This window comes from Chanodichthys erythropterus, chromosome 13 (assembly GCF_024489055.1).
Source record: "Chanodichthys erythropterus isolate Z2021 chromosome 13, ASM2448905v1, whole genome shotgun sequence".
Taxonomy (NCBI): domain Eukaryota; kingdom Metazoa; phylum Chordata; class Actinopteri; order Cypriniformes; family Xenocyprididae; genus Chanodichthys; species Chanodichthys erythropterus.
Window position 1 is genome coordinate 44,251,824 of NC_090233.1, and position 27,412 is coordinate 44,279,235.

The window sequence follows — 27,412 nt, forward strand, 5'->3', positions numbered from 1 at the left end:
TGAGGTTACATGCAAATCAGTTTACCGTTTTATCTTTTCACTACTACATTAATCGCTCTTTCCTAAGGGAAATAACTCTTTTTTTCATTCCTCTTCTCCTCCCACATTTTGGACACCCATCGCAATGTTTACTAGCTCTTGCCCTGATCCACACTTGGCCATCATTATCCCCTCACCTGTGCCCCATCTGCCATTATCAGGAATCTCATCCAACAGCAGCCTATGCTTGCATGCTTGCAACCTATGCTTGCATCCTACTGCATCCCATTGCAGTTATTATAGAATATATAATTTAGATACAAAATATAAGTTTAACAGAATGCTAGAATAATTAGTCAAAGAATAATTATTAATACTGTGGATTCAAATGAACATATGTGCATGTATGCATGTATGCTTTATGTTTATTCATTTTATTATTATTATTATTATTATTATTATTATTTTAATTGGTTTAAATATATGCCAGTTCAGGGAGGTGGACTTCCCTAGCAGAAGTAAGTGAAAACTTCCCAGGTTTAAGTTTAAGTAATACTCGACTCACATCAGAGTCTTGTTGATTTATCATCTAAAGTTATATATGCTAATATTTTATATTCTTAAGCATAAGATCATGTCAGTTCATATGTACTACACTGGCCCATTATGGAAATCTAATACAAATAAGAAAATATAAAATGTATTATTTCTGTTTATTTCACAGGATTTGCTTGTAAATCTAATGATAATGAATGCTATTTATTCAGCTATTTCTGAAAATCTTAGAAGGCACAATGAATAGCTATTATTCTCTAGAATGGCACCACTGAACCATAAAATCACTGTAAACAGCATTAAGTTTGCCCTTCTCTTTTATTGTGACACACAGGATGTGGGATTTTATACATTGGAACTTATGAATCCGATTAAGTAGTAAATAATTCTATGTAAAATGTAAAAGCATCTTCATCATTGGCCTGAATTTGAAGCACTGTTGAGCAGACACTATATACTGTAGACTTAAGTCAGTGAAAAATGTGCCCAGTGATTATTAAGCCACTTTTTCATTTCAGGGAGATTCCAACAGAGAGAATTTAATACACAAGCTTGCCAACATGGGGGGGTAAAAAAAAAAAAAGTTTTGTTATCCTGCATTAACACTATGCCTGCTGGAAACACAACTGTTGGGATATTTTATTTGCTACCAATTCACAACACAAAAGGGCATTTCACCCTTGAAATAGTTAACCTTGGGTCATTCTAAACCCCGGTTAAACAGAATCCTGTGTTATCTTACTTCAGATTTTACACTGCTCAGAATTTCACGAGGGTTAACAATTAATCCTAGGTATTCATAAGCCGCCGTATTACACTGTACATTCCTAAACACGTGGGTTAACATTCTTATTTGCAAATTTGCTGTGAATATAAGGCATGTATTTAGATGTCGATTCATTCTAGCATTCAGAATTGTTTCACACTGTACAGTACACATTTAGCACTGCAAAGCGGGGGTTAACACAGCAAGAGCTACACTGTTTACGTAAGTGTTGTGCTTATTTTCACGTGTATCAGGTTTATGATAAAGAATTAAGTGAATAAACAATTTTATTTTGTCAATTATTTTAAGCATTATTTTAAGATGCATCTTTTCTGAATTGTAACAGGACACATTACTGAGATCATATGCTTAGCTGTGAGTCCTTGTGTTCACAAAAATGCTATGGTGAATGAATGCACAATATTCACTTCTCTCTCTCTTTGCTTTTCTGCTTTTAGGCTCTTTGACATACACCCTAATCATGACTCAAGAACCAGAAAGGGGGGAAAATTGCCTTCTGTGAAATATGGTTTTGTTAACGTAAGTATTGCACCTAATTTCACATGTGATGTAATCAGGTTTATGGCAAAGAATAGACTACTTGCACTGAGGCTTGTAACACACTTACATTTTGAAATAATACAGCTTGCCTATTTCTGCTTAGTGATCGATGCTGCAGTGTGTGTGAGACCTGATGAATAAGATCAAAACAACCTTCATTTATTTTTTATTAAATATGTTAATCCTTATTTTTCATTGACAATCATTTCACTGTATGTAATTCACTCAATTCTTAGTATTAAAATTCTTAATATTTAAAGTATATTTGTCAGTCCGCTGCCAGTGCATTACTGTTTTGAAGGGTTAGTTCACCCAAAAATAAAACCTCTGTCATTTATTACTCACCCTCATGTCATTGAACAAAGGTCTTACGGGTGTAGAACAACACAAGGGAAAGTAATTAACAACAAACCGAAATGTAATTTTTGGGTAAACTAACCCTTAAAGATTAAATATTTAACATTGCTAAATCTCTTGAGGCAGGTACCATTTATTTAACTATTGTAAAAGACTGGGATAAGAGCACCAACACACACAAGCTTGTACTTATCGTTACTTTATTAAATTAATTAAAATGTAAATTCAACAGGTATAAAATATGAGAAAAACAGTAAGAGAAAAACAGTTAATGAGAAGATGAGCACTGGACTGCAGCAGGTTAGTGGTGTAAATTGGTGAGCTGAATGCTTTTACCAGAAACTCCCAAAATGTAGTACGACATACAATGCGGAAGCTGTTGTGCATATATGTGGCTGGCAACCCAGCTGCCAGTACTTTACTGTAAATTTACAGCGAAAAGTTTTACAGTGTATGCTAATTCTGCTCCGGAGCAGCAAACACATCGCTTCGCTTCAGAAGGCATTTATTAACCCCGCGGAGCTATGTGGTTATCATTTATGATGAATGATAGAGTTGTCAAAAGTATCGACTTCGGTACCAATCAGTGATGAAATTTTAAAAACTGTTGAGCGGATTCGTAAACACCTCTGATTGGCTATTGTGTTCATGCTCTCATCGGATATGTCTGTGATTGGCTACAATGATCAAAGCACGGGAGCGTTTGAAAGCACACGGAAGAGTTTTTTGAATTTGAAAGTGTTTTGAAAGCGGGAGCGTTTGAAAGCAGGCATCTAACAGCAGACTGGTCCGCGATAGACGCCTGTTTTCAAACGCTCCCGTGTGTATCTGTGCAAGCACTCGGTGAAGAGCCTCATTGATGACTATTTACAATGTTTTTGAAGCATTGATCATTGAAGCCAATCACAGACATATCAATGGCCAATCAGATGTGTTTACGTATCTGCTCAATAGCGTTTTTTTTTTTTTTTTTTTAATTCCAGTACCAACATTGTACCGAAGTCGGTACTTTTGAAAACTCTAATGGATGGTTGGACTTTTTTTAAACCTTGTCCTTTATTTATTGCCATTATAAAGCTTAGGAGAGCCAGGACATTATTTAATATAACTCAAATCGTATTTGTCTGAAAGAAGAAAGTCATATACACCTAGGATGGCTTGAGGGTGAGTAAATCATGGTGTAATTTTCATTTTGGGTGAACTACCCCTTTAACAGTATAACAATCACATTCAGCTCTGACCTACCTTCCATACCCACTGTTGCTAAGGCAACAATTACAATAATATTAAAAATATAAAAATAAAATCTAATTCAAAATATTTATAAAAAATGATACTAAAATAACACTGTATTTAACCAAACACTATAGCATTCAATGATTTTCATACATTGTGCCGACCCCATGGAAATTGCAAAATCTCCCATATGCCAACTGACTGGAAAGTCCAGGAGACAATAGAAAGGAACTCCTGGGTTAAACAATTATTACTGAGATAATTTTAAGATTAGAAATTAAGACATAGAGACACTATGAGTTACAGCAGCAGAACAGTTAAGGAGCTTATATTCAAATCCCTTTTCATCTCTGATTTATCCTCAAGCTTGTATCCACAGACAATCACACACACTTAATATGCAACAGTAAATGTTGATTTTTCTGCCTTTTTTATGCTGGAGTGGCAAAAGATCAGACTGCTTCTGACCATATGTTCAGCAGAGGAGTGGGGAAAAAAAATAAATAAGTGAAAATAAATCATGCAATAACATCTGTCTCTGTTTGCAATAATAACAGCAAAAAGCAATGTGTGTGCACTTGCATTTGAGTGGATATAAATACATACATAAATTACATTAGGCCTGGTAAATTAACCACAAAAAGAAAAAAAAAAAAATGAAAGTGATATTCTTTAATATGACACTACCAATGAAATACTGTTTAATATCTGCATCTGAAATCGCTTACATTAACTCCCATGGCCTCATGGGATAGTTAGTGTCCACTGGGTGCATACTTCATAATACCAGAGGAAATAGTAGGTCATTCGGTTACTTTTTTTCCTGAATACTGTGAATTCTGACATGCTACTCTTTTCACATATTGCTGTTTGCCTACTGTATAGTAAGGAAATGCCTGGCAGCAGACAATTGCTGTGTGATGCACTTATAGCAACGTTTTTAATGCATTTAAAAATATGCAGATTGTGCAGGAGTTTTTGCTGAATTTAGTGTGCAAATATTATTATTATGGCCAAAGCCTCTAAGGCGCAGGGCCCTATTGATTCCCTAAGGATTATTATTATTATTATTATTATTATTTATTTTATTTATTTATTTTTTTTCAACCTTCCGGGGTGTTGAAAGAAAAATGTAAATGTGGTGTATTCAAATGACTTTGACATAGTCCTTTTTATGTTTTCCCATTTTAAATGCCTTTTGCCTGCTTTGCACAGTTGCCCTAAATCCCACGGGTTGGCGGTGCCACCAGGTTTTGACCCGTCATCGCTGCTTGCAGCTATATTTTACATATTGGATGCTTTGCAGTTGTTAAATAACTATTGCAGTTTGGACAGTTTCATTAAACTGTCAGTAACAAGTTTACTAAATTGACACATAACAAATATATAGCACACACATACCATACACACGTTATATAACACACACATACCAAAGTAAAGGTGTTGTAATGATTTGATTGTTATGCCAGGTTCAGACAACACAATATCAGCCTGATTTTGGCACAATCCATTTGACGTTAGATATAGTGGTGATTCGTAAACAACAATGGGCATCAGAACACAAGAATCGATAGTTTTATCTGGTATAGTGTGTCATAGTGAATGACAAACGCCGCAGTATATGTGACGCTTCACAATGTCACAACAAAAAGGCTAATATGTTTTTGTTTTTTTTTTCCATACTCCATGACGATTTCCGTCACATCTGTGGAGTTGACCAATAGGTCTCAAGCTCTTCCGTACACAGCTTTCAAGCATTGTGAAACGAAAAAGAGATGATGGTACACTCTCAGAAGAAAAAAGGTACAGTATGGTGCTGTCACTGGGGCAGTACCCTAAGGTACAAAAGAGAAAAGGTACATCTTTGTACCTTACTTACCGCTATATGGTACATATTAGTACCTTTTCACTTTTGTACCTTAGGGTACTGCCCCAGTGACAACCACTGTACCTTTTTTCTGACAGTGTATTGTTGCTGCTAGATGGAATTATGCAATGGAGGAAATGTTTGTGTAACTATTGCAAATTTACTACTGCAACGATACTACTGCAACTATGATGTTTCCTCGAGGGACTAATAAATTTGACAGAATGAAAAGAGATAAATGCTGGCGAACTATAGCAGAGGTGCTTCAGCAACCTGGTGAGTATTGGAATTAGCATTAAGCTAACATGCTGCTTTGGCAGCCATTGTTTGTTTACACTCTTGTTTCCGGAAGTCAGTTCCTATTTCTGCCTTCTCGATGACATCATGCACATTGTTAAAGACAGCAAGCGATGATTGGTTGAGAAGCAACATGTAGTTTGACATGTTGTTTATGACACAACAAGAATTTAATAGTCAAAATTGCATAATCTGACAAAGTGACTATCATAACAGACAAAAATATCATGTAGTCTGAACCCAGCATTAGGCCGGTTTCAGACCCATCTGCAACTGGAAGTGTTTACATAAGATGCATTCATGTGTTAAAAAAAGTGGAACACAATATAACAACTGTAGTCCAATAGTCATCCAACAACCCACCCCTTGTCCCCCTGTAGTCAATTATTTTATCCCTTAAAACTCATCTTAGATCACAAAAATGGCACATTTACATTTTTTCCTGTGAAAAAAATCAAAAATCTCTTCATGGCTTAAAATAGCTTGAATGTAACTCTACACCCTTGGGACGCCTACCTTAACGTGCACATGAACTTTAATGACTTCCCATTCTTGATCCGTAGGGTTTAATATGGAGTTGGCCCACCCTTTGCAGCTATAACAGCCTCAACTCTTCTGGGAAGGCTTTCCACAAGGTTTAGGAGAGTGTTTATGGGAATTTTTGACCATTCTTCTAGAAGCGCATTTGTGAGGTCAGGCTCTGATGTTAGCGAGAAGGCCTGGCTCGCAGTCTCCGCTCTAATTCATCCCAAAGGTGTTCTATCGGCTTGAGGTCAGGACTCTGTGCAGGCCAGTCAAGTTCCTCCACACCAAACTTACTCATCCATGTCTTTATGGACCTTGCTTTGTGCACTGGTGTGCAGTCATGTTGGAACAGGAAGGGGCCATCCCTAAACTGTTCTCACAAAGTTGGGAGCATGAAATTGTCCCAAAATGTCTTGGTATGCTGAAGCATTTAGAGTTCCTTTCACTGGAACTAAGGGGCCAAGCCCAAACCCTGAAAAACAACCCCACACCATAATCCCCCTCCACCAAACTTTACACTTGGCACAATGCAGTCAGGCAAGTACAGTTCTCCTGGCAACCGTCAAACAAAGACTCGTCCATCAGATTACCAGACAGAGAAGCGTGATTCGTCACTCCAGACAACACGTCTCCACTGCTCTAGAGTCCAGTGGTGGTGTGTTTTACACCACTGCATCCGGTGCTTTGCATTGCACTTGGTGATGTAAGGCTTGGATGCAGCTGCTCGGCCATGGAAACCCATTCCATAAAGCTCTCTATGCACTGTTCTTGAGCTAATATGAAGACCACAGGTGGAGTTTGGAGGTCTGTAGTTATTGACTCTGTAGAAAGTTGGCGACTTCTGCACACTGTGCGCCTCAGCATGCGCTGACCCCGCTCTGTAATTTTATGTGGCCTACCACTTCGTGGCTGAGTTGCTGTTGTTCCCAATTGCTTCCACTTTGTTATAATACCACTAATGGAATATTTAATACTGAGGAAATTTCACAAATGGACTTATTGCACAGTTGGAAGCCTATCACGGTACCACGTTTGAATTAAATGAGATCCTGAGAGCGACCCATTCTTTCATAAATGTTTGTAGAAACAATTTGTAGAAACAACATTTTATACACCTGTGGCCATGGAAGTGATTTGAACACCTGAATTCAATGATTTGGAGGGGTGTCCCAATACTTTTGTCAATATAGTGTATGAATATGCTAATTAGCCCCCCTCTACTCACTCACACAAGCTCGGTGAACTTACTGAGGTAAACTCTGAATAATGGTATCACTTTTTACAATTATCAAACAGCTAATAATGTGTTGCTAATGTTACACAAACCATATTCCCATTCGCAAGTCCGACAGCTGTCTTCTAAGGCATATAGGCATATAGTTCATCATAACATCGTTATATACATCATACACCCGCTATACGCCAAATATACCCAATTTTTTATATCAACAGAAAAATATACTGGGATATATTCTCTAGAGACTCTTCTGCTTCAGAGCAGTCATGTTTAATGATATGCTAAAGCCCACCGGGACGACATGATTGGTTACAAGGTGACGTCAGAAACACCAGCGATTTCAAACCACGGGTTTGTCTTTGGTTTACTGCAGTTTTAAACAGAAAATACTCAGGAATGGTGTTGACTTGTGAATTTGCACATGGTTTGTCTTAAAGCATATTAAAAACACCACATTGACATATAACCACCATTGAAAACATGATTTTCACCACAGGGGGACTTTAAGGGAAACAGTGCTGTAAACAAGTCACTAGGAAACAAGTCACTGTATGAACTTACTGTGTTGGCAGTGGATTCCATTAAAGCCTGATGGGCACGTGCAGACGTATCCAATGAATGTGTCGCCCCTGAACGTTTCACTGATTTCACAGGTGCCTCCATTGTGACAAGGGTTTGGGTGGCAGGGTCCTGTAATATAGACAAATATAAATAAGCAGACGGACTGAAGTGTTTTTTTTTTTGTTTTTTTTTTTTATGTATGCAAGTGTTCACAACCCACATAATGGCTTTGAACAGATGGGTTAGAAACAGACATCAGCAGTTTATAACATGGCCTGCAGTGAAGCGCTTGAATCTCTATCTACAGTGGTTCAAGAATGACTGCAGTGACATACAGAAGAAGAAAAAAAGATAAATAATTGAGCACAGCGAAGGAAAGGATGAAATGGGAGACAGTCACAGAGAGAAATAGAAAAAGAGAGAAATGTAAGTATAAGCATCACTTGCTGAGGTCACCATGGGGCAGCTTGAGGGATAAATGATATTGTGGGCACTGCATTACCTATTCTGGCAAAGTGTCAACACACAGACAGAGAAAGGGAGAGAAGAGAGAGAGAGAGAGAGAGAGAGAGAGAGAGAGAGAGAGAGAGAGCAAGATGGCATTTCACTCACTTGCTACAATCACCCAGAGAGTTAAATCAGAGGAGAAATTAATAGATGAGTATGTGAAAAGGTTATAGAGCAACGCTATTTGACAGGATGTCAGTTTAATGACATTATAAGTGAATGATGGATTCAGTAAAAGTATGATACATATGCCATATATTAGGTAACTAGATCATATGTGACATATGTGCATTTATTGTAATTGAAATATGCTTTGGCAGGAGGATTGTCTCCCCCAGCTGATTCTGTTTCCACTTGTTTTTTTTATCCCTCTTTTATGCTGTAAAATATGAGGTGATTCTATGACTTTTTGAAGTGAGATCCCTATACTTAATATAAGATATTAATATAAACTATAAATTATATTTCTATGAGGATATATATGAGGAGATTTATATCTTTTTTTTATTATTATTAGTATTTTTTTTTTTAAAAGAAATCTCTAATGCTCATCAAGGTTGCATTTATTTTGATACTTATTTTAAAAATACAGTTTAAAAAGTAGTATTGCAGATTATTATTACAATGTAAAATAACTGTTTTCTATTTTAATATGTTTCAAAATGTATTTCCTGTGATGGCAAAGCTGAATTTTCAGCAGCCATTACTCTAGTCTTCAGTGTCACATGATCCTTCAGAAATCATTAAAATATGATGATTTGTTGCTCAAGTATCCACAAAACTGTTACATTGATGATAATAAAAAATGTTCAAATTTCTTATTGTCAGTGTTAAAAACATTTATGCTGTTTTTGTGGATACCATTTTTTAAGGATTATTTGATGAAGAGAAAGTTCAAAAGAACAGCATTTATTTGAAATTTGTAACATTATAAATGTCTTCAATGTGCCCTTGCTGAATAAAAGTAATAAATTCATCACAAGTCAGTTGATTTTTTGCTCACTCGGGGCAATAGTTTTGTAAACCTAATTTTAAACAATATGTATTGTAAAAAGTGACTTGATTTGATTTGACTTAAATTAGTGTATAAGGATATGAGATTTATATTTGTTCTTAATGCTTTGAGTGTCTCTACTCCAAATGGAAAACCATTTTGATTTCATCCATCGAAAAAAAAGAAAGGAAAAAAAAAACAAACAAAAAAAACACCTTGTGTGAAGTCATGAATGACCAATCAAAATGCTGATTTCACTAAGAGCTTTTAAAACAAAATTCAGGCAATGGACTGATTGTTCTGGAGTAGCTTCTAATCTTTTAGTCTTCACAAATCCTGCATTTGCAAGCAAGTCAAGCTCATAAGAACCCCCAGAAGGCCCATATCTCATGGCCTATCAATACCATACTGATGTTTAAAACATTAGAGTGCCTGCATCGGGTTGTGTCCTGTCAAAAGTTGCTTGATGAAATTGCAGGGCAGTCAGTTTAATCTTTCAAAATATCAGTAGCAAGTTCTGCAAGAGGGCACGGGTGGAGTAGAGAGATGAATTACAGAGATATGATCAATGTGCTCTTAAGTGCAAAGACCGACAAAACAAAACAAATGTTTGATTGATGCAAAATGTTTGAAAGTGAAATACAAGGATCTCTGAAAGATATAAAAAAAAAAAAAAAAAACACTAACATTCATAAGTTTGTGGTCAGTGAGCATTTTTTTTTTAAAGGGGACCTATTATGCCCCTTTACACAAAATGTAGTATAAGTCTCTGGTGTCCCCAGAATGTGTCTGTGAAGTTTCAGCTCAAAATACCCCACAGATAATTTCTTATAGCTTGTCAAATTTGCCCCTATTTGGGTGTGAGCAAAAAAAAAAAAAAAAAAAGAAAAAAAAAAAGTTTTTTGTGTGTGTCCCTTTAAATGCAAATGAGCTGCTGCCACTTTCCAGAAGAGGGCGGAATTTTAACAGCTCATGCTTCGGTTGCTCAACAACATCAAAGCTGGAGAATCTCACACAGCCAAAATGACGATTGTCAGTAGCGGTGTTCAGCCTTACATCGTTCAAACCGGAGTCGGACACTGATGAAAAGACTCAGGAAGAAGTTACAACTTTTAGAAAGCAGCTGGATGTTTCTGAATGGTTAGTGGATGCATTTATGTAGTTGCTGTGGAGTTGATTCAACTCATCGGCATGTGCCGCCATGTTAGTCTTATGTTCAAGTCCAGCGTTGAATTGACCCTCGTTTATTAAGCTGTCTGACGTAAAATGATGGCATGGCAACAACACTCTACTACAACAACTCTTCCCCTTCTCTAAAGCAGCCCAACATGTCACTAACCCGGGAAGAAGCTCATTGTAATCCCTACCAGCCATTTGTTGTAGTCCTTAAATAGCGATTTCCGTAAAAGAAAATATCTCCCTTTGGACTGAACTTTGAGTGCCTTATCTCTGCAGATGTTGTTTACGCTCAAACAGCAACATTACACACTAACTAAAGTTAAATCATAATCAACCAACCCTTTAAAGAGATAAATACTTTTATTCAGTAGGGGTGGGAGGAAAAAAATCATTTTGATGCATCGTGGATTCTGGATCGATTCTGAGAATTTCAGAAACGATTCTGAGCTTGGTTTTTATTCAGATGCGCAATGATGCTGCGTGTGCTTTAGAAACACCCGGATTCTGCTTGCTTCCAATTCCTCACACACATACACCACTACAACCTTCCGTAAAATAATGTTTCATAAAGTTCGGAAAGGTTAAAGCGAATTACGACATTCGAGGGCTTCACTGCACAGGATGCGCCGTGAGGGACGCGCGCTTTGTTTGATGTTGTTGTGTGAGGTTGTTCCATGTCGTTTGGAATGCAGTGGACTTATAAATTTAAAATAAAACTCGCTTACAGAAACAATGCTGACGCTTTGTTTGTGAAGAGTGCTCGCGCATACGGCTGCGTGCGACTCCGCGTAAGTAGTTTAATGTACTTGCGTCTCAAAATGGTTTTATGCCAGTTTTGTCTTAAGGGATTGAATGGACAGGACAAACCGCATTAATTATTATATTTCAAAAGAGATCCATGTGTGAATGCAGCTTATTAGATCTCCCGCTATCTATGATAGACAGTAAACATGAGAAAGAAAACGTTCAGATAATCTTAAATACTGAAAGCACTCTTTGTTTATTGCTTGTAATTATGTTCCATTGCTCCTCTTTCTTATTTGCTACTTTCTTGTATGTTTTGAAGTTATATTAGTTTAAAATTCTTAAAGGGATAGCAATTTGATGTTTATCTGCTTACCCCCAGGGCATCCAAGATGTAGGTGACTTTGTTTCTTCAGTAGAACACAAATGATGATTTTTAACTCCAACCGTTGTCGTCTGTCAGTCTTATAATGCATGTCAGTGGGAACTTAGTCCATATAAGTCCATATAAGTAAAAAAAGTAAAAAAAAAAAAAAAAAAAAAATGCACAGACAAATCCAAATTAAACCCTGTGGCTTGTGACGACACATTGATGTCCTAAGACACAAAACAATTGGTTTGTGCGAGAAACTGAACAGTATTTATTTATATAATTTTTTACCTCTAATACACCACGTCCAACTGTCCTCCACATCCGGTTTATTAAGTAACATTTTGTAGGGATCATGTGACCCTGAAGATTGGAGTAATGGTTGTTGAAAAGTCAGCTTTGGAATGAATTCCATTTTGGAAAATAATATATATTTGGTATTTAAAAAAAAAGTTAAGTTAAAACTTAATCTTTTGAACTGTATACTGTAAATCACTATTTTTTTTTTTTCCTGTTGGTTTTACATACAAATGTATCCATTGCATGAAGTCAGGCCAAGTCGTTATAAAGGGAAAAAGTTAGTAGTGTTCTTAGACAACATACTTAAAAAAAAAAAAAAAAGTCACTTAAAGAAGAAATGTGCCACAGAAGGTAACCATATCAACATTATCTTATCATCTATTAGATAGTAGCTAATTAAAGGGACACACCATGTAATAACCTTGCTAGAACTCTAAGAAAAGTCCTCTGCATGCTGAAGGATAGGGTGAAAGCTATGACATGACGATCTATAACGACACAAAGCTTTGTGACAGCCTCCTCTCTACCTCCAGAGAGATGGAAGTAAGAAGAGGGCGAGCAAGACAGGGATAGAGAGAGACAGTACGAGAAGGAGAAACAGGAGTGAGAGAAAGGAAGGAGGGGGACGTATGCCACATTTGCACATGTTCCTGAGAGACATCGCCAGGCATTGTGGCCGATGAAACGAATCTTTGTCCTCTGTGCTGTTCCCTTTTGTGGCGCAAGTCAGGGGATCAACAAGAATGTCAGCCGTTGTTGGGCCGCTCGTGCTTGTGGCAGGAAAGTAATTGATGTTGGCTGGCGCACGCATCCCGATTTTCCGACAAGTCACAATGGAAGCCAATCTATCAGAAGAGCCTGGCTTGAAAGCAGCATAGTAAAACCTCAGCGGTGGTTAAACACAACAAAGCGTCCGATGTTTCCTGCGCAATTAATCACCCTCTGATGGATGCTCCCAACTAAATTCCCAAAAGAGGATTCATTTTAGTTGCTCGCTTATACGAATCAACTCAAACCTTATTGAAGTGAGACAGGTAAGCACCCCAAATGTGTTACACTGTCTAATGTATTCATTTATGCAGATTGTGGTAATGTCACTGGGATGGTATGGAAATTGTAACTCATTAATATGGAGATATGGTGATCACTTGGTTGGATTATAATAATTACAGCTTTGACGTCTGAACCTGTGCAGGTTTTCACTGAACAAACCTTTCAGCCATCGATTGGATCACCTATATCTGACTTCTGTGAGGTTCATGCAAATAAAGCTGTCACTAAATAAAGCAATCCGTCTAAGATAATTAAACACTGCACCATATATAGAGCATCATATATAACAAACAGCCCAATGGATAATTGTACCTAGGCATCCGGAGGAAGTAAGTGTTTTAATTACAGTCCCCTCAAATGATCTCCAGGGTGAAGGTGATGGAGGTTAGAGGGGCTCAGACAGCCTCTCCATGTCTGAGTTATCATGAGCAGATTGAGCCGAGCATTTGGGAGGTAGGGAGGTGAGCAAGCGGGCAGCTGGAGCTCAAATCAGACTTCCCGTGAAGCCAAATCAAGCACAGCACCAGCCCAGAGCAACGGTGAGGTCATGTGCACACGAACTGTATGTATCTTATGAGGCTGGGGATTCCAGAGCACCTTTTTTTTTTTTTTTCCTCAATATAGCTATACCAACTTGTTTTTATTTTTTATTTAAGCTAGGAAATAAAGTTTGAACATTTTCAAATAAAGAAATGTTGCAATATAAAATCAATTAGAAATCTAAAATTCTGCACTATTTTACTAATCAAATAATCACATTTGTGACATTTATATATTTGACTCTTGGTACAGGCAGAGATGCTCTTTTGGTCATCTCAAATCATGCTGTTGGTTTTAGACAAACATGTTTTATTCTTTCATGCTGTGAGATTTCATACCGCATATTGTTTGAAAATAAATGTTTAATTGTGATTAATTTCACACAGCTCAAGTGCTGCTGTCATTAAAGCAAAAGGACAAACTAAATATTAAAACATTTTGAAATTTTCCATTCAGCTTTTCACTCAATTTGTTATGGTGATAATATAATTTAAGGGAAATATCTGCATTAAATGAAACAAGATTACAAAACTTTTTTCTAGTTTATTTTTTTCAATTTCCGACCCCAATCTATGTTGCAGAGTTGTGTACCATTTAGAATTTATTTTATAACTCGTACTAAGCCTAATTATAGGCATTTCTATGAAAACGTGTTTATTTTGCATTTATAATAAACCCAAAATTTAAAATGAGAAGACTTTATGTAGGATTGCTATTCGGATATTAATGTAAGGAAGACTAACTAAAACTAATTGTCCTTGATTCTGATTGGTCAATAGCTGTGTTTTATTCAGAATAAAAAACGGCCATGACCGCTTCACCCAACTGTTCTGTGTATCACTACACAACACCCTTAGCAACATAAACTGTATGTTCTCAATTGATATTGTTCATTGAAGCTTCCTGTATAATATAGAAGAGTATTGTGATAAAGAGATCCTGTGAGTGAGTTTATTACCTGCATTCAGATTTAGCATTTTCCTTCAGGTCAGTCCTATGTTCATAAGAAAAAATCAGTTTAAATGTCCAGTATCTTGTCCAATATGTCCACAAAAGGCAATACATTGTCCTTTTAAAGGTGCCATCGAATTGAAAAAATTGAATTTACCTCAGCATAGTTACATAACAAGAGTTCAGTACATGGAAATGACATACAGTGAGTCTCAAACTCCATTGTTTCCTCCTTCTTATATAAATCTCATTTGTTTAAAAGACCTCTGAAGAACAGGCGAATCTCAACATAACACCGACAATAGCAATAATAACTGACATGATCCATGGTAACATGATATATTTAGTGATATTTGTAAATTGTCTTTCTAAATGTTTCGTTAGCATGTTGCTAATGTACTGTTAAATGTGGTTAAAGTTACCATCGTTTCTTATTGTATTCACGGAGACAAGAGCCGTCGCTATTTTCATTTTTAAACACTTGCAGTCTGTATAATTCATAAACACAACTTCATTCTTTATAAATCTCTCCAACAGTGTAGCATTAGCCGTTAGCCACGGAGCTCTATCAAACTCATTCAGAATCAAATGTAAACATCCAAATAAACACTGTACTTACGCGATTAGACATGCTGCATGACGAACACTTTGTAAAAATCCATTTTGAGGGTTATATTAGCTGTGTGATGTTTGTTTATGCAGTGATAGAGTCGAGAGCTTGGGAGGGGGCGGAGAGAGCACAATTTAAAGGGGCCGCAGCATGAATCGGCGCATTTCTAATTATGCCTCAAAATAGGCCGTTAAAAAAATTTAATAAAAAAAAATCTATGGGGTATTTTGAGCTGCAACTTCACAGACACATTCAGGGGGCACCTTAGACTTATATTACATCTTTTAAAAAAAACGTTTGATGGCACCTTTAAAAGTTAAGGAGTTTTCTTGTGACTGACAGCATTAGTCAAAGCATTTCTCAATGTAAAAGTCTTCGCTACTGACTGACACACTCATAAAGACAGTCTTTGCCACCATCTAATGGCGTAATAATGTAACTTATGTTGCTGTTCACGGTCAGGGACTATTTTTTCCAGCGGAGGGAAGGCTTTTAGTTAAAGTTTGCTTCATGAAAAGTTGCATTGATACATATTTTTGGCTTTAATATTTGTATTGTGTGGTAACCGTTTTATAATAGCAACAAGGTACTTGAGGCTAGTGCTGTATCATGCATAAGTCACAGCTGAAGGGGTTGCAGGCATGAAGTACCTTACAACGGCCTTCAGTCGTGACTTATTCACATTACAGCACAGCCTAGAGTACCTTATTGCTTACATTTATATTATATATATATATATATATATATATATATATATAAAACTTGCATGTGTCTTCAAACTTCAAAAGTTGAATGCACATTTTACGTGCCCTCAGTGGGAAGCAATGCTGTAATTTAGAACACTGTGTCCTTAATCGAGAATCACTGTACCACAGAAAAACCACACCTTCGTATTAATGCCTATGCAGGCACATTAAAAGAGATGTTCTGCTCACAGAGTTTGCAGGGTAAGAGCTTACACAGCTCATACGTGGCCTAATTCTGTCTTCATCCTTTACGGGCAGTGTAGTATCAGCCTCCTAGTTCACTGCCTCCTGCCCAGTACACTCGCCTCTCCCACTAAGAACCAAGACTGGCAGAGAAAAGCACTCACTTCTGGCTTTTAGAGCCGTCTGCCCTCTCTCTAATTTCCAGAGTTCACTGAGCTCTTATATGACAAGACATGCTGACTACACTGAACGGTTGCAACTACAAGTTAAAGTAAAATCAGAACAGAGGCAAAAGAAAGTAATCAGTGGCCATCCAGGTCTCCACCAAGGCAGCATAATCTCTTGAGGGAGCCAAAGTAAGTTCAAGCTCACCTTGGAAAGTCTTTAGGATATTGAGGGTGAGAGAATGTAAGAGGAAGCCAGGAAATGCCATGGAAATGTCACCATGATAGCAGTCTGGCAGGAGAAGAACAGTCCGGAGATTCTCTCCTGTCAACTCACATCCATCCAAGAATGCAGAGCTGATAACAACAGACATGGCCAATTGAAAACTCCTGCAACAGTTTGCTTTGGATAGATTAGGGTGATTATTTTGTAATCCTTTAGCAAAACGTAATTGCTTTTTTGAAGGAATATCACAATTCATGAATGAATCACACATATAAGTCAAGTCAAATTTATCTGTATAGCGCTTTTCACAAAACAGAGTTTAAGCAGCTTTACAGAAAATCATGCAAATGCAAATATAATATATATAATGTCTATAATACCTTCATAGTCACATTTAGCAGATTAGAGCTGGGCAATATTACAATCTACATTTTGTGATGATACAAACAAATCAAGCAATTGAGATATGCTATATACTGTAATATATCAAACCATGATGTGAGTATACTGTACTGTATGTATCCGGAAAAAGTTGGACATATACTTATATATCCATATACACTTTAAAGGGATTGTTCACTAAAAATTCAAATTTGCTGCAAATGGTCCTAAATGCATTCATGGACATATATTTGACATATGCTTATATATCCATGAACACACTTAGGAACGTTTGCAACAAATTTTAATTTTTAGGGGAGCAATCCTTTTAACATGTGTCAATAGTTTTCCAACCATTTTTTTTTTTTTTCTCCTAGAATATATGGCAAGCTGTGTTGTTACCCTGCTTACGAAACTGTACAGAGCTTTTCAAAAGGCCACATTTAATGTAAACCCTTCAAATTATTGCCAACTGTTTGAGGCTAACAATTACCAGGCATAGCAGAACCTGCTTTAGAATAGAAGCCACCTCTTTCCATTTCAAAGTGGAAAGGCACAACACAGCAAATTGAAATACTGTTTCTCGGATTACAAAAATGGTGCTGTGGCCAAAGGAAGGGCATTTGAAAAAGGAGGGCTTTTAGCATGTGAGTGTCTGATGGAGGGGTCATAATAATGGCCGTTGAACTCGGGGCCCACCTTTAGTTGCATGATGGCATACTAATGTTCACTGCAGTTACCCACTCCATCACTCAAACTCCCCAGGAGGAAGAAGAAAGTATATTATTCATGCAACACGCTCCTCCATAGCATCTACACTAATAAGGGCCCAGTGGGCTACGATGAATGTTCTCAAGCTGCATATGAAATGTACATATCGAATCCATAATTGAACAAAGAATGTAGAAGTGAAAAGAACAGTGATGCTGTTAAGAAATAAAAGAAAACGGTTCTGATCCATCCAGGAAAAACTAACAGGAGCTGATATTCAGATTGTGTTTTAACTTCAGAAGTTATATTCATGTGTCATCCGAGTGTCGCCTCTAAATTTCGTCCAATTGCAGCTCTGAAAGTAAAGTGGGATTTAAAGTCAAAAGAGCTTATACGAATCCATTTTTGCACCCTTTGAAACACAAAGATGGCTACGTTCACATGCACCCAAATAATCCATTTGTAATCAGATTGAGGGCTCAATCGGATTGAAAAGCATTCATATAAACACCTGAATTGATCCGATTGAGCTCGATCCGAATTAAATTTCGATCGGATTGGAAGGGGTGGTATATTCCTTTTCTAATCTGATCCAAAAGCAAAAAAATGACCATGTAAGAAGTCTCTGGGGCAATGCGTAGTGCAATGTTGACACGCATTACGCAGTGCACAAGTTCACGTTCACGTCTTTAGTTGTAAAGATGGCATCAGTTCACAAAAAAAACTATTGCTGAATTATTCTCCGCAAGTGTGATTGATATGACTTCACATGCAGAGTGTGCGCAAAGGTTTTAATCGGAATGTATAAAAAACACATATAAATGGATATTTGATTCGGATTACAATGTTTAGAGTACATGTAAACAGATCTGCAATTGGATTCAATTCATTTTGTTTGACGAAAATTGATGCATGTAAACATAGCCAGTATGGTTTGTAATGTTTGCCTCAATACCAAGTCAGAGTTCATTCGGTAAAAAAGACATGTGGGGGCAATAAAAAGCAACAAAAATAAATCTGCTTCCCATTTACCTCCTGCTTTCAGTCTTGGCAAGACAATTAAATGCAAATAGCTTTTGATGATAAGGGTGTTGTAATAGGTATAAATGCATTTGAGGGGGAATTAATGATTACCTATATAATAGTGTTTTTGATCTCACTTAATCTATGTAATTATATCAAACATGTAGCATGCTATTAAGCTGACAGCTTTGGGATCTCGACTGAGCAGTATACTGCAGGAGCGCACTGATTCTAGCATCACAACACATGTTTACCATTGAATCCAATGATGACGCACAAAAGTACATTTCTGCATGTACTTAACAACCCCACGAAATGTATAATTTTGGCATCAACATTAAAGTCTAAAATCAATGCCCCAGGCCCCTATTAAAGAACCCATTGAGGTCACTGTTCTAACCCTTGTGGATTGTGGAAAATAAAATAATCCAAAATAATACCAGATTATATGTGAGCTTTAGAGCTGAAACCAATCAAAACTATCCCAAACAAAAATCTAAAGTCATTCGCTCTGTGGCTTTGTTTCTGAATGTGGTCCACACGCAAAGACTCATGTCAAATGAAGATGCATGTACACGCTTCAAATCTGTCAAAACTGATTTATGAGACTCAGATTGACAACATAATTTCATAAATCCATTTTTATTTATTTATCTTTTGGATGAAGACATCTTTCTTTGGGTGCACACTTTCCTTTTATCTACAATTTAGGGAAGTATCACACTGTAAAGCAGAACAAAAATAATGGCATTTGTGTTATGCAGACAAATGTATAAAAGTAGCATATCACACTTTCTTTATTTCCTTTAAATGAAACAGAATATATATGAAATGTAACTAAGCAAGCAAGATCGAAATCTGTCCATGAACCTTGTGGTTGACAATCAATGATTTAAAGGGGTGGTTCAATGCGATTTCACTTTTTTAACTTTAGTTAGTGTGTAATCTTGCTGCTTGAGCACAAACAGTATCTGCAAAGTTATAGCACTGAAAGTTCAATGCAGACGGAGATATTGTCTATGTTATGTTATGACGACCAGTTTGGATTACAATGAGCCTCTTCCCGGGTTGGTGACATCATAAACCCTGCAAAACACGCCCCTGGGAACACGCAACTAAGTGGGCGAGGCCATGTCGCGCAGCATAATGGAAGCAGAAGAGTTGTGTACACCGGATGCGAATGACACGTCAATAGATAATAGAACCCATTATAATCTGTGATATTTTCTACACTGGATGCGCCGTGGAAGACAGCTGCCAGAATCTACACGAGTTCAAAGCTGGATTTGCACCAAGGTTATTACTGAAAGATGAAGCAGTTCCCACTTTAAAAGCAGAAGCTGCTGTTTATGGTCCCGAACCTGTAAGTACGTTTTATTGTTTGTTCATGTATTTTAAATGTATAGTTATGTTGCTATTTTTTGGTTGCATCAAGGATGTAAACAAAGACCAATGTGTTTTTGCTTTGCTAGCCAGTTAGCTAAATTCTATTTACACTTTTCCAATAAACGCCAACAAACTTCTATGTTCATAGACAAACAGTTGCTCATGCTATAAATCAAACTCTACCTTTACAAAAACACTACTACTCGGTCATGTATTCGCTACAGTAAAGCTTTAGTCAGGATAAACCCGTATATTGAAAGCTAACAAACAGCAGTGACAACATATCTAAACACTTTGACACAAATTCAAAATGAAGTACCATTCATAAACGTCCTTTAAAAGCCGTGATTGCAGAGGTTCTGCTTGACCCTCTTCATCTGGGTCTGATTCGGGCTCAATCTGATACAGCAATATAGACACCATTATTTACATTTCCACTGAAGCACATGTAACAACTAATGGTAAGGGGCGTGGCGTTTCCAGACGCTTCAGCAAATCACAATAGACTGGGCCAGCTAACAAATCTGGGCACATTGCGTATTTTGGAGGGAGTGGCTTCATAGAAGCAGGAAGTCAAACAAGCCGTTCAAATGACAATGGAGACAGAGGTGTAGCATAAAGGTAAAATATGAAAAATACAGCTTTTTAAAAAAATGTTAAAATTAAACTATGCCCCATAAATACAATCAAGCCTAGAATAACCCTCTTAACAACCCTTTTAAGATGATATTTTATTCTTTCACATACTGCAGATATGCTAAGTAATGTGAGCACAATTTAGTTGTAAGCAGTGACATTTGCAGGCTTTTATGTGCATCAAAGATCATAAATTCCTTGGGGAAACCAAGAGATGTTGGTATGTGTAAACTATTGAACATATACAGTAGCATCAGCATAAAGTACGGCTGTCTGAAGAGTTAGCAGTGCTAATCTGAAATTCTAAGCAGGCTTAAAAAGCCACTTTGAATGCTAAACTAATATGAAATGACAGTTTTTTGGATAGGATATGATGGCTGCAATATAGATAGTGTGGTTCTTTGGGAAAAGCATATAAGTAACCAGTCCGTTTGAAGTGGAGGAAACGGCCTACTCAAAGAAATGTGAATGTGAATGTGTAACACTCAATGGTCAGGTTTCACTAAAAGGGCTTAGATTTAGCCATGAGCAGGCCTTAGTTAAATTAAAACATTTAAAAAACTTTTATAAACGTGCCTTAGAAGAAGAAAACAAAAACATTACTGGTATGCATCTTGAGACAAATCAATGGCACTGACATATTTTAAGACATGTCAGTGCAAGTTGTTTTCAGTTAAGATAGTTCAAACATGCATTTTAGTCTAGGCTTAAAGGGTTAGTTCACCCAAAAATGAAATTTCTGTCATTAAGTACTCACTCTCATGTCGTCCTAAACCCGTAAGACCTTCATTTGTCTTCGGAACACAAATTAAGATATTTTTGATGATCCAAGGGTATCTGATCCACACTTTTTTTTTTTTACATATTTATGTTAACGATATTGCTCTTGCTGCAAGTGATTTTCACGTACATTTATACGCTGATGACACTATCATTTATACATTTAATTCTTCCTTGACCACTGTCTTTATCGCAGGCCAGCTTTACTCACATCCAACATGCTTTCTCTAGTCTTCAATTAGTTTTAAATACAAATAAAACAAAATTTAACAGAAAACTACCACATGTTGAATATCTGCCTAAAGTTTTTTCATTGGATGGTTCAGAAATCGATGTTGAATGATACAAATACCTTGGTAGCTGGCTTGATAGCAAGTTGTCAGATGAAACTCACATAAACATACTGCTTGGAAAGGTTAAATCTCGTATTGGTTTTCTTTATCGTAATACATCTTCTTTTACACATTCTTCAAAACAGCTTTTGGTTAAAATGACAGTGCTTCCAATTTTGGATTATGGTAATGTAGTTTACAGGTCTGCTTCAAAAACTCTCCTTCATAAACTGGATGTTATTTACCACACTGCAGTCCGCTTTGTGACTGGAGCTTCATTTAACACGCACCATTGCCACCTGTATTCTTTATTGAATTGGTCTTCTCTTTATTCCCGTAGACAAATTTATTGGTTTCTGCTCATTTATAAAACTCTCATTGGAAAAACTCCATCATATTTACAGTCATTGTTTAATGTTCATAATACAAGTCGTAATCTGCGCTCTAGCAGTCTCTTTAATCTGCATACCTAAAGTCCGTACCTCCTTTGGTCGTTTTCTTCTGCATACGATTGGAATCATCTGCAGCTGACTCTAAAGCTTAGTTCTTTAATATCACTCTCTATCAATTCAGTCAATGATTCAAGATCATTGTACTTGTTTTAAGTTTTTTTTTTTTTTTTTTTTTTTTTTAATGTGTCACTGTTTATAACTGTGTTATTTGTAACTCGGTTATGTTTTTTTTATTGTATTGTACTGGCTTTTTATGCTGCCTCTTGGTCAGGTTGTCATTGTAAATGAGAACTGGTTCTCAATTGACTTACCTGGTTAAATAAAGGTTAATAATAAACATAGGCAGCAATGACATTGAACCTTTTGAGGTAAAGAAAGGTACTAAACACATCATTAAAATCAGGGGCGCAACTGCACATTTGCTGAGGAGTATGCAAGATCATGGTTGGCGTTGGCATTGGCCAAGTTTAAACTGCTAACAGTGATTTGTAAATTAATTGCCTAAATGATTACATTATTAGCTAACTGCATTCTCTAAATTGTTATGTTGACTTGCATTCTCTGTTAAGCTGCTTTGAAACAAGATGTATTGTGAAAAGCGCTATACAAATAAATGTGAATTTAATTGAATTTAATTGAATTTTTGACTTAGTTGGTTTTCTGTATTAATTTGTCATAAAATTGTCATCTGATCTTCATCAAAGTCACAAGTATAGACAAAACACAATGTGACACACTACAACACAAACAATAAGTTTCTTTAATGCCTTTATTGGACAGTCTTGTTTGTCTTGAGCAGTTTAACTGCTCACTCTAAACTTTTCACTTACTTTTTTCAAAACACTGTGACATGATTATATTTTTTGTATGTTATTATGTTAACTAGCCTACATTGTGTTTGTCTACTTGTGACTTTGATGAATGTGACATTGAGCAATTGATATGATCAATTATTGCAGAGGATTTTCTCACATTTTTCAATTTTCTTGCCACTCTGTACTCTATCCCCTAACCCTCACAGAAAACTGCATTTTATTGTCGATTTAAAATTAAAATTTTTAATGCACTTGCCCCACCCCAAACCTACAGTATGTCATCTGACATTACATTCCGTTGCATGAATAGGAATTTAATGCAGTTTAATTTAATGCAAAACTCAAGATAGTGAGTGCTGTTTTTGTCCCAAATATAACAAAATGCAAATGCAATACTTATATATTACAGTTCAGTAAGATTATATTGTGTTATTTTAGACAAAAAATTGTTTTATTCAGTTTTGCCAATGAAATGAAACTATAAAGACAAAACAGAACTGTTCGTCTCCACGCAATACACAGCAGTGTTAAATTTCTGAATCTGCATTTTGTACGTAACAAAAGTGATTCAGCGGACCATTCATAAAAGACTTAAAGCGGCGCTACACGCAGACCGACCGGTGTATGACATCAAAGACTTAAATTGATAATGATAGGTTACACTTACAAATTTCTTGTTATCCTCTTGGACATCGACGTCCTCATTTTAAGACACTGTTTTTCATTTTCTTTTTTACCTTTTCTGTTCTGCGCATAGGTTCTGCGCCCCAGACCGCTTCCCTCTTTTGTCCATTTTGGACATGTGACTGTTCGTAACAGAGCAACGGCTCTTGTCGAAATGGTGAGCGGTTGATATCACTTAATATAATAAAATATACATTTTTTTACTAATTTAAAATGCTAAACAAACATTATTTTTCAACAAACATCATTTTTTAAATTTATTTTAAACGTTTTATTCAAAAAGATTTTCAAAGAAAATCGGCGCCCCTATGCACTGCATATACTGCATACCCCATTTTTGCGCCACTGATTAAAATCGTCGACATGACTGCAGTTGTTCAATCTTAATATTATGAAGTGATGAGAATACATTTTGTGTGCAAAAACAAAACAAAAATAACGACTTTATTCAACAAATTTGTCTGTCCCCTGTCTTACTGCTACGCTATTTTCTTTGCAGAGCTTCAGTGTTTAAGTCCGAACAGCGGTTCAGTATTGGTCATACAAAAAAGTCATACAGGTTTGGAAAAACATGATAATTTTCATTTTTGTGAGAATTAACACTTTAAACAAACAAAAATAGTGAATCCGCATGACCAGTTTGAACTCGCTGCAAAATTAATTCATGCAAAAATTTCCATTGAAATTATTGGATATTGCATGCGAAAATTTGCTGAATAACAGTAACTGTGTCTGTACATTAACAACTAAAAAGGAAAATCAAAGTCATCATAAGTGATCAAAGTTAAAAAAAAAAAAAAAAAAAAAAAAGAATTCTCTGTGGTGACAGAGAGCAACAGATGTATGTGCTTCTTGTTCACAATGTGAGAAGAGCACACGGGAACATGAAGACGGGAGGGATGGAGTGTTTTATTGAAAGCTTGGAACCCGATAAAACAACGAAGCAGGAGAGAAGAGTCTGAGCGCTCTTCAAAGCAGTTCAGCTCACAGAGATCAGTGGGCTTGAGAGTGAGTGCTGACCAGGCATGATGAGATGAGAGGAATCAATGGGTGTGTTACTGAGGAGCCAAGGAGGTCGAGAGGAGGTGGAGAAAAGCAAACACCTTATATTACTGCGTGCGTGTGTGTGAGAGCATGTGCACGTATGTGCAAAATCTGCAAAACTATCAAATTTTATAAAAGGCAAGACAGAAATGTCAACAGTGACAGCAACCAAATTCAGTCACAAGTGAGCAATCAGAATAGCAGCATCTGAACAGAGAACAGGTGATATATCATAAGCGGGGGGGCAGGAAGGTGTTTCTGCGGCATGTTTTGAGATGCTCTATGCATCAACATCATGGTGAGAAGACAGAATAACACAGCAAGGACGATGTGACATTAGAAGAGATCTTGAGAAGGTGTGAGGCAAAGAGGTAAGCGAAGAGCTCCGAAAAATACGTGTGAATTTCATGCAGGGAAGGTCACACATGCCAAAACTGACAACAGTAGAAGGATGTGCAACAAAGAGAGATACAGGAGCCAAATGGGGAGCACAACAATTACCATATCTAGATATATCCCACCTGCTGAAGTCGGATCCTCACCATCTGCTGCTATAGACGGATATGAAGAAATTGAAGGGGAAGAAAGAGAGAAAGAGAGAGGTGGTCAATCCTCTTCATAATCTCTCTGATAACACCAAAGCTGTTGAAATTTAATAGGTGGCTCATTTGAGTCACCAAAAAATGTATAAAACACTCCTACAAAACAACAAAACATCATTTTCAGGAGACACTCCTAGTGCTTTCATATAGATATGTGATTTCCAGAGAGTTTTTTTTTTTTTTTTTTCCCTGACATTTTTCATAACCTGAGAGAGGCTGACAGGCCTTACATTAGTGACTGACAGCAAAAAAATAACCTGGGAAGCACGTACTGATTTCATACATATATCAATGACATGATACTGTCTGTTGCCATTCTGGTCATACAGCACATATCAGCTGAACTCGCTTTCAAAATCCATTTGTGATGTCTGAAAATGTGCGGTAGTCAGAAGAAGAATATAATACGGCTGTCATTTCCTTTCCTTATTTTAGCTCTCCCAACTGGACCGACAGACTGCTGCTGCTGCTGCTGTGTGAACGTAGCCGATGACCGTTCTCGTAATCGCCTGAAGGTCAGGCTCTTTGGAATTAGGACAGTCTCGTAGGGCAAGTTTTAATACAATATCTAAACGTAGCTGTTGCGTCTGACCCCGCCACTAGCTCAGCCGGAGCCCAGCCCATATTTATCATTCAGCAGCAGCACTCAGATTATCCGGCTGAGCATGCATGTGTTTGACTGTTAATTGCTGTGCTGTGGGCCTTAAATGCAGGAATGAACCCAACCTGTCTCCGGCCATTATCATCGACCTCCATCAACTTGATCACGTTACAGCGGGAAGACTCATGGCACCCTTTTTTCTTCTTCACTCCATCTTCATCCTATTCATCTCGCTGTGAAAAGAGCTCTTCTTGGGTCCCGATCGTATCAGGACTGAGGTTAAGTTATCCTCATTGGCTGCATGTGATGAATTGTTTGGGGTTTTGTATTGTTGGTGGTAACTGGAGGTTAACTCTCTCTAAAGGAATATTAGTGGTCTGTCTGTACAAGGAGCAATGTGGAATAAGCATTATATAGCTTCATCAGACTGCTGGGGTGTACATACAATGCGTGGGCCAGAGCTATTTACACTTTATGTAATTAAAATGAGTTCATGTGTCTAGCGATCTAGAGCATACAGTTTACGCAGATATATGCTAGTCTGTGGACCACATAGAAAGGTCAGCTCATTTCATTTCCTGTCCTCTGTGTACTCTCCCGTCAAGAAAAGTATATAAAATACATATATAAAAATGTCTTTGACTTTGATATCGAACTTCATTCTACTTCCTTTGGTATTTTCATCCAGAGGCAGCAATATGTAGAATGCCAAAGCTCCAATAATCCATGTAAACAGGCTGAAGATAGCAAGAAAGAGAGATCTGAGCTGTGCGGTTGTACCAACCCAGCAACAACACAGCGACTCGGGTGAGTGCCAATGTCTGCTACTCCACAGCATTCATAAGAGTCATTATCTGAGCCAAGACAGAAGTTTAACTACAAAGACATGCAGACACAGTATTCAAGCTTATGCGTACCAAACACAGCCTTTCCTGGCAAATATACACACACACATGCACAACCAGGGCACAAAGTATGCCTTTATGTTAATAAAACAACTCAAAGGCACAGGAACACACTTAACAGCATTTATTACTATAGCCATAAAACAGCTTTGTAGCATTTTAAAGAGCTGTATGAATACAAATACAACATCACACTTCCAAGTACTTGACTCCATCCATTGTGAACTGTATCTTGTGGTTTTCTTCTGTTTTGCTGTTCTATCTTTCTTTTACAGAGCAGAGTGACAGCTCAAAGACATGAAAGGGCCAGTCCCCATGCTACATCTTCCCACTTTCTTGCTTCCCCTCTTTCTGCTGGGTCTGGTTTCTAGAACCTTCTTAGAGTCTTATGTTATCTTCCTTCTGAAACATACTGCTGCACACTGGGGATTTGGCCCTGGAGTGTCTAACATGAAAAACAAGGTTGTGCAGTTGTGAAACGGGGGACAAGAGTATGTGTGTATTTGTTGGGCAGGGAGGTGGTCTTTGGTGAGGAAAAAATTAAACTAAAAC

General features: G+C 37.1%; 1 protein-coding gene across 3 annotated transcripts in view; it reads right to left on the reverse strand.

Annotated features, from left to right (window-relative positions):
* The window catches only part of edil3a (EGF-like repeats and discoidin I-like domains 3a), a 216,519-nt gene that overhangs the window by 132,529 nt on the left and 56,578 nt on the right, over positions 1-27,412 (reverse strand). The window contains exons 2-3 of one of the 3 annotated variants that reach the window (XM_067406340.1): positions 25,274-25,300; positions 7,942-8,070 (exon numbers count right to left, since the gene is read on the reverse strand). In XM_067406340.1, the coding sequence (XP_067262441.1) occupies positions 7,942-8,070; positions 25,274-25,300 (156 nt within the window). Of the gene's footprint in view, positions 1-7,941; positions 8,071-25,273; positions 25,304-27,412 lie in introns of all 3 variants that reach the window. The other 2 variants (XM_067406339.1, XM_067406341.1) reach the window with 2 other exon arrangements.